Below are 13223 nucleotides of genomic sequence, written 5' to 3'. Positions count from 1 at the left end.
AATATCTTTTCACTGCTCGAAAGCTCCTTATCTACGAACGTCTAACAAGATGGCGAAGTCATTGAAGGAGCTGGGGGAGATGATCCAGTGCTCAGAAGCTAATGAAAGGGCTGACATGCAGGATCTAAAGGCAGAGATGAGACGAATGATGACAGCTGTGGAAAAGGTTAAGAAAACAGCAGAGCATGCTAAAGAATTAGCTGAGGCAAATAAAGATAAGATTGAAATTTTGACAAAAAGGATCGCCCAGATGAATGATAGACAACGCAGATGAAACCTAAAATTTGCTCATAGATCCAGAGGATCTATGATTCTCGAAAGCTTATGCTACAATAAAATAAAATTGGTTAGTCTTAAAGGTGCTACTGGACTCTTTTTGATTTTGCTAAAATTTGCTGGAATTGCAGAAGATATTCAGAATAAGGACTTGGAAGAAATCATGTTGAACTGGCTCAAGGAGCAAGGAATTCGGATTAAGCAAGACGATATAGAGAGAGCACATCGGCTTGTTACACCAAGGAGAGGGGCTGGAGCCCTCAGAGATGTTATAGTGGCATTTGCAAGAGAGAAGATAAGAGATCAGATCTATAAATCTTTGCAGCAGAAGACAGACCTTCAGTTCAAAGAATGAAAGGTTATAGTGCGACAGGATTTCTCCTAGGAAACACTGCAAGCCAGAAGACATATGCAGCAATTTGCGCAAGCTTTGTTTAATGACAGAATTCTTTTCACCTGGGCATATCCAGCAACTCTGTTGGTGTTCAGAGATGGTAGGAAACGCTAGGCTCGGGACCCAGAAGAAGCAAGGAAAATGTTGGCAGATTTGGGCGTTGGATTGCAAGAACAGAGTGAGCAAGAGCTTTCAAGTGTGGAGGAGGACATACAAAATGAGCAGGAAGAATCTCCAGTGCAAGAGAAGGAGAGAGAAAAAAAAAGGGACTGGGGGGTAGTAATAAGTAAAAGCAAAGTATACACGGGGATATATAAAACAGGCTTTTTGTTAAGATAAGGTGTGGTATTCTTAGTGTTCCAGGAGGGATGGGGGAGGAACGTGGGCCTCCAAGGTTACCATGAGACAGAGTTCGCAGAGATCTCTATCCAAGTCTCAGGTGGGAAGGGAGAGGGGGGAAGTAAGAGTTACAAATCAGTTGAAAACATATGTGCATGGAGGAATTCAAGGAATAAACTTAGAATGGGATGATGGATAGTACTTTAAAAGTTTTGTCTCTTAATGTGAACGGGTTGACTTCAGACACTAAGCGTTATAGGGTTTTGGAGCTGGCAAGGAAAATGAAAGTTGATTTATTATGTCTTCAAGAAATGCATAGAGCTAAAGAAAATAATAAACCTTTGCTGTCTCCCAACAATGGGGATTAAAAATAGAGTCAAAAGCAACAAATAAGGCCAGAGGCGTTGCTATATTATGTAATAAAAATCTCAATTTCGAGGTTTTGAAGCAGAAGAAAGATAATGATGGTAGATATGTGTTTTTAAAAATTAAAATGATGCAGAAGATCTTCACAGTGGCTAGCATTTACGTGCCGAATAAAGGGCAAAAAAAAATTATAAGGAAGACTTTGGATAAATTACAGACCTTTGCTGAGGGGGAAAATATAATTGTTGCTGGAGATTTTAATTGGAGTTTAAAGACAGACCATTCTCTCAAGTTGAATAAATGGGGATTAAAAGATGCTTTTGAGATGGGGGACACTAGTACTAAACCCACTTTCTTTTCTAATATACAAAAGATTTATACATATATAGATTATCTGCTAATTACAAACAGGAAGGAACTTCAGATTAAGAGAGCCCAGACTTTAGGAATATGGATTTCAGATCATGCCCCATTGTTTGTGGAGCTAGGATGTGAAGGGGGAGAGCAAAGTAGGAGATCGAGATATAATAACCTAATAATGGCTAAAGACAGGGATAGGGAATATATCAGAAAACAAAGCAGCTGGTACTTTAAAGAGAACAGTGGTATGGGAGAGATCCCGATAGTGTGGGATGCATTTAAAGCTGTCATAAGAGGGCATTGCATAATAACAGAGAAACTTATTAAGAGGGAATGGTATCTGGGAAGGCAGAAGAAAATTAAAGAAATTGAAGCACTCCAACAACAGCAGCAAAGCAAATATTTAAGAAGTAGACAGGGGCAGTTAAGAAAATTAAAACAAGAATGGGAAGAGTTAGATTGGTTTACAATTTAGAAGAGAGATAATATGATTAAGAATGATTTTCAGAGAACGTCAATAAGATCAACTAGGAGGTTAGCAAATTACTTAAAGAAAAGAAGGGATAAGCAGAGAGTAAAAGCTATTAGGACTAAAAGGAAAATACTTACAGAAAGCTCTAAAGAAATAAGGAAGGAATTTGCGGAATTTTACCAAACATTATATAAAGAGGAAAATAAAAGCATTAGTAGAGTAAGTTTGGAAACCAAGATTGAGGAAGATGATAGACTAGGGTTAAATGAAGAAATTTCTCTGGAGGAAATTGTAGAGGCTGTTAGAACATTTAAGAGAAAGAAGTCCCCGGGATTAGATGGGTTTTCTATGGATTATTATAAAGAAACAATTGATATCATTGGCCCAGAAATGAAAAAGTATTCAATAATATTTTAGAAGGGGGAAGGGCTCCAGATACATGGAAATTAGCTGAAAATGTAGTGATAGGAAAACCACAGAAGGACCCTACAGAGGTGAGTTCATATAGACCAATCAGCTTACTGAATGCAGACTATAAAATATTTACAAAGATTTTGGCAAAACCCTTGGAAAAGGTTCTGCCTAAAATAATCAAAGAAGACCAATATGGTTTCATAAGAGGAAGATATATAGGGCACCCTATACGAAATGTGTTAAACGTATTAACAAGTAGGACAAAAGGGAAATTGGCTTTACTGAAATTAGATGTATATAAGGCCTTCGATACTATAAGGCATACGTTTTTATGGAATATTATGACGAAGGCAGGAATAGGAGAAAACTTTGTGAGGGCGGTTCAAGAATTATATAAAGAGGGGAAGGCAGTGGTAAGGGTGAATGAGGGAGTCTCTGAACAATTTAATATACAAAGAGGTGTTAAACAAGGCTGCCCACTCTCACCACTACTTTTTGTGATGGGTATGGAGTACCTGGAGGATAGGATAAGAAATTCAGTAAGGATACAAGGATATAAAAAGGGTAAGGAGGAAATTAAAATAAATATGTATGCAGACAATATTTTATTATTTTTGGTAAACCCACTAGAGGGAGTAAGAGAACTCTTGATTATCTTGAAGGATTTTAAAGAGGTGTCTGGTTTGGGAGTCAATATGGACAAGTCTGAAATTTTATTTTGGGATGTAAACGGAGAGGAAAGGAAGGAAATAGTAAAAATGACAAGGATGGACTCTAAGAGAAAAAAATTAAATACTTGGGAGTGAATATTATTAAAAATGTGGCCAAGATCCCAGATGTGAATTATAAAGAAGTATGAAGGAAGGTTAAGAAAGATATGAGAGCTTGGAAAAATAAGAACTTGTCCATCTTAGGTAAGGTTAGGGCAGTTAAGATGTTTCTGGTGCCAAAATTATTATATTTATTTCAAGTAATTGCGCTCCCAATAAGAACAAATTGGTTTAAAACCTGGAATAAGGTGCTCAAAAATTGGGTTTTTGGAAGCAAAAGGGCTAGAACTCCAGATATAGTAAATTATGCATCACAGGAGGAGATGGGATGGGGGATACCAAATTTGGAATTGTATTATGAGGCGTTTCAATTGAAATATTTAATAGAGATTGGGCATAATGATAGAGTTAAATGGGTTAGGATGGAGAATGAGATAAATAATAGAATAGGAAGAGAGGGGATCTTTAATAGGGATGTTCAGATGGCTTATAAGAAGGCGATTGGCCCAAGGAAAACGGCGCTAGGTATCTGGAAAAGATGGTATAGGAAATGGATGCCAGTTTACTCAAAGTGGACTCCATTAAAATATATAAATAAGGAATATACAGACACTGGTGGGTGGAAGAAATTAGAAGAATTTGGATTTAATAGATTAAAAGATTTGTTTGCTGAAGGTGGGACTTTAGTTGCAAAAAATAACTTGCTGGAGAAAATAGGAAAACAATACTGGTTGGAGGTGCAAGGATTATATGCGTTAATTAAATCTGAAAAAGTAGAGGAGATAATTGGGGTAAAAACAGAAATTGATGATATACTAAGTAAAAGACAAATAAAAGAGAAAGGGCTAGCAGGGGCGTTATATAAATTAATGATAAGAGATAAGGAAAGGTTGATAAGGATAATACAGAATAAATGGAAGCGAGAAGGCTTATTTCATCAGGAAACGATTCAAGAAATAATGAAATGTATAAATAAAATTAAAATGGATAAAGATAAAGAATTGGCCAGGAAATTTATATGGAAATGGTATAGAACACCGGCTCAGATATCGTATATAGTTAAAGGAATGAGCCCTAAATGCTGGCATTGTGGTCAAGAAGTGGGCATATATGCGCATATGTGGTGGGATTGTAATGTGGTCAAGGAATATTGGCAAAAGATTATAAGGGTAATGTCTGGTTTATTTCAAGTTAATATAGAGGTTAATAGGGATCTGCTTATCTCCGGAATATTGGGAAATAAAAGAGTAGATGGAAATAAGCAAGACCTATATAAAGTTATGATTTTAGCCAGAATGGCTGTAATAGCATTGGGATGGAAGGACAAGCATAAATGGACAATGGAAAAATGGAACAATTATGTCTTTGAACGTGTACAATCGGATATATTTGTACAGATAACTGCTGATGAGACATGGGAGGATAAGCGTCAAAAGATTGCAAGTAAATGGTCATGTTATAGGCACTGGGTGGAAAGGGGGGAAGCCAACCCAAGCATTCAAGCCCGAATGAAGAATCTGTGCACATGGCTAAAGATATGAAGATATTTTGGAAGAAAGTATTAGATAGGATAAAAGATAAGATAGGGGTATCAATACCAATAGATATCAACCTAGTGACATTGGGTATCTTAAAGACTGAGAAAATAGAAAGTAAATATGAAGAGGTTCTCAAGGCTATGATATTAGCTGGGAAAGCCGTGATAGTATTGGGATGGAAAAAATGAGAGCAAATGGACTATGGAGAACTGGAATAGTTATCTTTCTGAATTTATACAATCAGACATTGTGGCTTTACTTACCGAAGAGAAGACCTGGGAGGAAAAGAAGAGCTTGATTACAAAGAAATGGTCACCTTATTTTGACTGGATTATGGAGGAAGAAGCCAAGAAGGATATTAATTGGAAGCTTTGGACCTTGTGCCCATGGCTGAAGCAATGACAGAAGAAGATTAGGGGAGGGAAGGGAGGGAGGGGAGGGTAAGGAAAAGGAACCTGTATAGCATTACTGGGGAGTTTGTCTTGTAAAAATTGTTGGTAAAAATAAAAGGAACAAGTGATTAAAAAAAAAAAGATATGAAGATATAATGGGGGGGGAAGGGAAGGGGTAAAAATAGAAGTATACGGTTCAATGTATGATTATGTACATATGTTATAAAAAAGAGAGAGAGAGAGAGAAAAGGAATGTATGCATAAAAAGGAGACATCATGATGGATATTTGAGTCAGATATTCCATAATAATTACCAAGAGAGTGCTTCAAAGTCTCAGCTAAGGCATGTGATTTACGAGACCAATTAGAATTGTACCTTGCAATACATATTTGCATTTTTCCTTTCATAATAACATTCTCGAATTATCTGACCAAAAAAAGTTATAATTGAAGTTACAAGGTATATAAGTGTCATGTAGGCATACCTGAACATATGACACCGGCATCTTCGTGATGACCACAGTTATGTGTGCCCCAGGGAGCATGAGAGCAATGAGACAAGGAAGATTCATCTCCCCTGCAGGCAACATCATCCAACGTAACATTGCCTGTGCCTGGACCAAAGTAGGCATTTCCCAGAGCTGATAGGGCCTGTCCACATCCAAGCTGTCTGCATGCAACTTCTGCATTTCGCATGTTCCAAAGATCATCACAGACTGTTCCCCACTGGCCATTATGATATATTTCAACACGACCTTGGCATACATTGTCTCCATTCGCTAATCGTAAGGATCCTTCCTGGGGAACTTTTCAAAAACAACAATATATTTTTAATGAAAATGGTCACTCCTTTTGTTGAATTGGGCAAGCTAACTTTCCTATGGAGGATAAATAATTCTTCCTGATAGAAGTCCATGGACTAAAATTAGCAGAGTGCCATGAAGAAGATTCCACAGAGTATCATCCATTAAAAGCTCTTCTAAATAAAACACTCCAAATTTTTAAAACTGTGAAAAGTGCATCCTGTGCACATCTGTATCAGAAGCCCATTCCTTAATCCAGACTAGCAATTGCAAATGTTTTGTAATGGGCTGCTTCAGACTACACCTTTAGACAATTGTGTCAGACAATTTTAATTGGCTCATGGTCTCCTTTAGGCAGAGGTGATTTGTTAGATATCTAGATTGTTGACTGTATATTTATCTAAATATTAAAACCAACATCTTAAATTCATCTTGGAAAGATATAGGTTGCTGATACAGATGTTCTAAACTGGTGAAATATTCTTGCAGAGTAAAAAAAAAATCATCTATGTTGGCTACAGTTTCCAAATTGTATGAAATCTGTATCATGCTACATCCATTTAGGACAGGCCATAGAGTTGATAGTAAGTGACATCAAACAATTCCAGGGCTGTCCTTCTTCTATGTTAGAGCTGAAGTCATTTTAATTGATTTCATAGAAATATTTGCTTCCTGATGAAAATGGAGATGTTGATTCTACGGCAATGCAGATATTGGTCATGAGGAATATATTCAAATTCCAAACTCCTGTGTGTGCATTGTCCGGCAATGATTTGCTAATTCCTAATCTACTGTATTGTGGTAGAATGCAAAATCATCCTGAACCTTTGATAATATAGCAGTTCACTCTTTGTCCTGATTTTTGGCATGGTATGTGCCCAATAAACCAATTTCTCTTTCTATCTTTGAAGTTTATTATCACTGACTATGGGTTTAAGGCACAGACATTCTTACACCACTAAATGATAATGTTGGGACCCATAGAAATTGTGATAACTCTACCAGCTAGTTGTTATGAACTGGAAACTCAAAAACTGAATTCAAAGAAGTTCAGAACTAGTTCTGTCTTAAGGTACAAGACATTTATTATTTGAGGTTGTGAGACAAAAATAAAGTGTTTTTTTGAATGAAAACTATGCAACTGGTTTAGATATATAGAATAGACAATAAGACTGTATATAAAAATATTTTTATATACAAGTGCTAAAAGAACTGTCCTTAGTTGCTCACCATCTCTTTCACTCCAAAACCCTGAACAAGGAAGCATGACTATTGGTTAGTGTTGTACTTCAACCAGGAATACCTGGGACTAACTCATGAAGCTAAGTTTGGCCAAGTCACTACCTTTCAGCCTAACTTACTTCACTGGGTTGCTGGGAAGGCAAAAATGGGATTGCCCCATCTGTGGATGATAGCCTGATAATTCTGGAGTAAGAGTGATGTACAAATGCAAGGAATAAAAATAGAATGATGAATGAATTTTACTTCATGTTTACTCATATCTACCCTGATGTTATCACTATTCCTTTTGCTGATGATTTAAATATCTACAGAAATGTAAATGTCAAGCTCATGCTACAAGGTGATCAAGGTAATACAAAACAGATAGGGAGTAAAATGCTGAATGCAATGGAGGTAAGGCCATTTTTGTGAACAAAAACTGTCATCCATCCTTAAGTGAGCATCCTATGAAAGGTGGCGAAAACTTACTCACATGCATTATGCAATTGAAATTCACATCTCCATATGGCTGTTAAGTTAATTGCCTAGAACTGGAATACTTTTCATATCTGACTGAAATTGAAAAGAAGTATCTCTTGGTTAAAGGTGGGGAAAAACAGTTAAACCCTGCAGTGTTCAGCACTCTGGTACAATTCAGCAGGTCACAGAAAGGGGTATTTCACGCCTCTTTCCTCATACCCTATGAGAGCTACAGGAGCTGGCAGTGAGCATACATCCCCCAGCTTTAATTTCACCCACTTTCCAGGAGGATGCCCTAAGCCGTTAGCGGTTCTTATGTAAGTGATTAATTGGAGTTCAGAAAGAGCAGGGCAAGGATGCAAGTGACGTGATGTGTCAGGGCTTCCTTATCTAAGCACACCATTGGCAAAGGACAAAGGTTTGAACTGGGAAATCAAGCATTATAGTTATTACACAATATTTATTGGTTTCTCACTCATGAAATATTCCTTCCATGACATACAGAATCCTCAGTGTCAATATACTGAAAAAATAGCATTTAAGGAAAGATGGAGAAGGAAATAAATCCTTTTACTAAGAAGTTTATTGTCCTGTTACTTGAGATGGAAAAGGAGGGGAGAGAGGATAGCCAGAGAGATATTGTGGTGACTACAACTTTACACCAATCAAAATGACACTGTGCACTGAACAGATGCTCTCTAACAGGTAGTGGAAAATGTTTCTTACTTGTGCTTCCTTCCTGGGTACTTGTGGGTAGTCCTTGGGACAAAAAAAAAAGAAATGGGAAAGGATAAGACTAAGAGCACTATCAAAGTACATCAAAGCAACAATTAAAATGGCATGTTATTTTGATCAACTGGACATATTCAGAGTAAAATAAAGGGGATGGTTGCAAACTCTTAAGGAGAGAAAAGAGCAATAAAATACATTGTACCATTTTGGCTGTTGGCAATGGTGCTCACTAAATGTATTCACATCTCAGATTAGTCATGTACAAAATTCTGTTTCCCCAGTCTAACAGCTAGGTTTTAAAAACCAGCATCCTTTTGATAGCTGAAAAAGTATTTTTTGCTCACAAGAAGCAAAAGACAGGAAAGAAAGGTGAGAGGCTCTAACTCAGTGGAAGAGCATTTGCTTTGAATGCAGATAGTCCTGGGTTCAATCCCTGACATCTCCAGTCATGAAAGGACCAGCTAGTAGGTGATGTGAATGAGTTCTGCCGGGAAAGCTGCTGCCTGTCAAAGTATTCAATTGTGACCTTGAAGCATAGGTGGTCTCATCCATTTTAAGGCAGTTTCAAGTGTTTATGTTTGAATGAGAATAACATTGTGTGAAATACAATAGGAAAGGAAGAGGGGGGTTGAGAGAGGCATGCATTTTACACTTACATACACCAGACCAAGCGTGAGTTGGCAGCTGAGGCCAAAAAAATTTGCCATTATTTCTGCAGCCAGATACCATGGGGAAAACCTAACATAGCCCAGAGCCACATCACATGACTAGCTCGGAAGTGTAAAAGGCAGACAAACATGGGATGCAAAACCGGTAATGAATGCGCTGTAAAGACTGAGCATGAAAGGGGGCCACAGTTTTAGAAGTGCAGACAGACATCAGTCACAGCCTTTGCATAGGCTTTGTCTCTCCTCTCTTGGTAAACCATTGGCAACTCTAATTAGGAGTCATTCAGCCTTGGTATCCAGCTGTCTGAGGAATACATTTTATTTTTATTTCCCAAGCACTCCAGCCTGTTTCTGCAGAAGCTAATGGAATTTTAAATATGCAGAACAAGCGGAGGGGGGCATCTAATCTCCCCCATCCTATTTCTTCTTTCTCTTCCCTGAAAGTCACTATAGGCTCTCCCCTTTTTAATAGAAAGTAAGGAAAGAAAGGAAAGGCAGAAAGGCAACACAAGGCAAAAGGAGAGGGAGGGAGGGGGAAGGAAGGAAGGATCAGAGAGATATTGTGATCATTACCATTTGAGTGAAATAAAAATGAAAGTGTGCATTTTACTGATGCATCCTATGGGATGAATTAAATGTGGATTTTTGACACATGATTGTTACCACCATGTCTTCATTCTTTGTGTAACACAATTTCTTCTAAATGCACATGAGTGGGAGTTCACTTTGAACCTTCCTCTTGCTTTGCAACTACTGTGTAAGTCTATATTCATATCCTGGCATTTCTTGGCATGGGAAGGATATGATGTGCCATTATTTACTCTTCAGGCATTGCCTTTTGGGATGGGAAAGACTAAACAATCAAACCAAAGTTGAGTGAAAGATATATGTGGAGAGTTTAAAAAACAACACTTTTTAGACTGCCCCTTTGCTCTCAGAATAGGTTTTTGGGTACGTCTTTAGTTGTAAGTTGCACTGAGGAGAAGGGATAAGAGTAGGGTTGTTAAGAAATATTCTCTTTATTCCTCTTTACCCATTTTCTCCCTGAAATCCAACTCTCCTTTTCTTTTCCTCTTTTAAGAATTTGGAGTCAGTTTCTAATCAACTGCTTTTTGATCAAAGAGAAATTTGAAGAGGAGGAGGAGCAGGAAGGGGGGTTCTGCAAAATTTCAGAATTTCACTCTGTAAATGCTCAGAGATAGGCAGTGTCTTCCCAAGCCTTCCTATCTTCCTGCTAAGAGCACCACCGTGAGGTGTATAATATAAAACAACTGCAAGGGCTGAAGTTACAAAAGGACATCTCTTCAAAGAGAAATGAAAGAGAAATATTGCTCTTAAAAGATAAATAAAAGAGGAATCATGGACTATATCTAAAAAAGTGAATTTTAGAAACAGACATGCTCCACATCCACTATATCTAAAAAAGTGAATTTTAGAAACAGACATGCTCCACATCATAACAACCTGATAAGAGAGCAAGAAGAATTTGAGAAATGTTTCAATTAAGAATCTGTAAATGCTCCTGGAAAGATCCAAGAATGCAAAAAAGAAAGAAAACAATTACTAGAATGTTTGTTAAGAGGGTATGATTTCTAGTGTTTCAATAGGACTTCAGAATTGCAGAGACTTCATTGTCACTCACATTCACCTTTATATGTACTTGACAAGGAAGGAATAGTATACCAAAAAGCTTCTCTGGAATTGCAAAGACAACAGTGTGGAAGAGCTTTTACCCTTCACTTCATCCACGGTCTCAGTTCAATTTCCACATGGGCAACATAAAGTTTAAACCAGGCCTTAATTATAGCAGAAGATGCTGCTTATGCTGCTTACCAGTGCTGGCTGTGCTGGTTTCTTGGGGAAAAGAAAGGAAGGAGGAAGGAAGTATAAGAGCAGTCTTGCAATAAATCCTATTTCAACTGCAATTAGAATGTGATTTTGTTAGAAACCTTGACCAACTAATTAATAGGATATGTGTGTCAAGGTCAGCAAAGTGAAATTGTTGAAAATAAGAACGAACAAACAAAAGGCAAGAGGTACCAAACCTTAGGCAGAAGATGCACATGGGGTCCCTCTACTTCTGGACTGCAGTGTTGAAACAGGGTGACCAAACCCCATTCCCAGATATTATGAACTGTTAGGGACTCTTTTGGAGGTGATTATTATTATTTATTATTTCGATTTATAAACAGCACGTCCTCAGGGGCTCTGGGCGGTTTGATTAGCATCAAAAAAAGTGCTGTCCTTCCCATTCTAATTAATCCTCCAATAGTACTCTTTCCATAATAAACTGTTCAGAGGCTTTCTAATATCCTGGACTGAAGGAACAAAACTGAAAGACACACCCCAAATTGCTCTCTCCATGATGTTCTACATATTTGTGCCCCAACTGGCTCTCTCTCTTATGCTTTCCCCCCATTTAAGCGATGCTCAATTGCCTTCTATATCCTAGGGCTTTTGGAAGGCAAGAAGTATGCTGAGGTCTCATTAGGCTTTTTCTAAATCTATTTCTCCTTATTTTATTTAGAAATTAATGTTTAAAGAAATTACTTTAAGCAATCTTTCCACATCATTCTCTCTTATGCTCTGTGAAAGAAAATTAATGGTTAATGTTTGACCCATCCTAGCTCAAGAGCAAAAGCAAGACATTTTAGACCATATTTCAGAAGGGGATAATCCCTTGTCTAAACTCCACACATAACTGGTGGTGCACACGAGAAATCGATGCCAAATTGGGAAGCATGTGGAGGGAAAGACATTTCTGAGACTGGAGGAATAACTGACCAAACACCAGCTAACCGAATGCCCTCAGTAGTGTTCTCCCACTGGCTGGCGGGGAGAGCTGTGGTTATCGAGGGCTTATACTACATAGGAATTGGATACCTTCACTGCGGCAAACTAACACGGCAAACTGACTCCACACCAAAAGGAGATGTTTACATTTACAAGCAAAGGAATGTTTTGATTGCCTTCACACTAATTGCATCCTGTCCTCTTGTGATATATGTCCCCTTCTTTCCCCTCCCCTTCTCTTCTGTATTTGACCAGTTCGGATCAGGCATCTGATGAAGAGAACTTGATTCTCGAAAGCTTATGCTACAATAAAATAAAATTGGTTAGTCTTAAAGGTGCTACTGGACTCTTTTTGATTTTGCTACTACAGACTAACACGGCTAACTCCTCTGGATCTATCCTCAGTAGAGAGGCAGTGATACACTGGCATTGGCATATGAAGTGACACACCAGCCGTATTACTTGGCTCCTCACTGGAAAATACTGGCACAAGAATGGTAGTCTACAGATTCTTAAAGGTCCGTACAGAATAGGATTGTTTTATGGAGACAGCGATGAGCCACTTACCTGTACTTGATGAGCTTGGTTCTTCAACAGAAAAGAAGAACAAAAGGCGAGTCCAGAAAATATTGGGATAAATATACTTTTATAAAAGTGACAATATTGATTTGAATCCATTTCATCTAAAGCATAGCAGAATATGTAACTTACCAATTGTTGATGGTGCTATTAATTTGCGTAAAAAAACAAAAATGAAAAGAGAATAAGATCAATATTCAGTTTTTACTGAAATTAGCTATCCTGAATCTTAGCAGTCTAGTACTGTGTTCCAATTTTCTTGCAGTGCTGACTGCTGAAGAATCAATTAGCTCATAACTTGAATATAGGCATGGCAGGGACTGCTCTACATATGTACATAAATGCTTTAGAAGAGTGAAGCCAACAGGGCTCTAATTTTACATCCATTCCAGAGGGATACTCTTAAGTTGTTAGGGGTTCTTCTGGAGATGATTAATCAGAATTCAGAGAAAGAGACATAGCATTTCAGTGCTATTGCAGTCACAGCAGCAAACTCATGGTATGAGCAATCTTGTCATATAAATATCGATTGTAAGGCACCTGGACACAGTAATGGGTCCATTATTTTTCCAGACTCAACACAAGTCATGGTTCAAACACATATTTATAAAGATGTGGATTGGAAA

General features: G+C 37.8%; 1 protein-coding gene across 4 annotated transcripts in view; it reads right to left on the bottom strand.

Annotated features, from left to right (window-relative positions):
• Positions 1-13223, bottom strand: part of LOC129331768 (deleted in malignant brain tumors 1 protein-like) — a 95423-nt gene that overhangs the window by 65640 nt on the left and 16560 nt on the right. For 2 of the 4 annotated variants that reach the window (XM_054982270.1, XM_054982272.1), the window contains 5 exons: positions 12730-12744; positions 12586-12606; positions 11059-11079; positions 8552-8584; positions 5807-6127 (listed from right to left, as the gene is read on the bottom strand). In XM_054982270.1, coding sequence (XP_054838245.1) covers positions 5807-6127; positions 8552-8584; positions 11059-11079; positions 12586-12606; positions 12730-12744 — 411 coding nt within the window. The remainder of the gene's footprint in view (positions 1-5806; positions 6128-8551; positions 8585-11058; positions 11080-12585; positions 12607-12729; positions 12745-13223) is intronic. The other 2 variants (XM_054982271.1, XM_054982273.1) reach the window with 2 other exon arrangements.

The sequence above is a fragment of the Eublepharis macularius genome, chromosome 6 (genome assembly GCF_028583425.1).
Source record: "Eublepharis macularius isolate TG4126 chromosome 6, MPM_Emac_v1.0, whole genome shotgun sequence".
Lineage (NCBI taxonomy): Eukaryota > Metazoa > Chordata > Lepidosauria > Squamata > Eublepharidae > Eublepharis > Eublepharis macularius.
The sequence above is the reverse complement of the archived record's forward strand: the minus strand, read 5'-3'. Positions and strand labels throughout refer to the sequence as shown.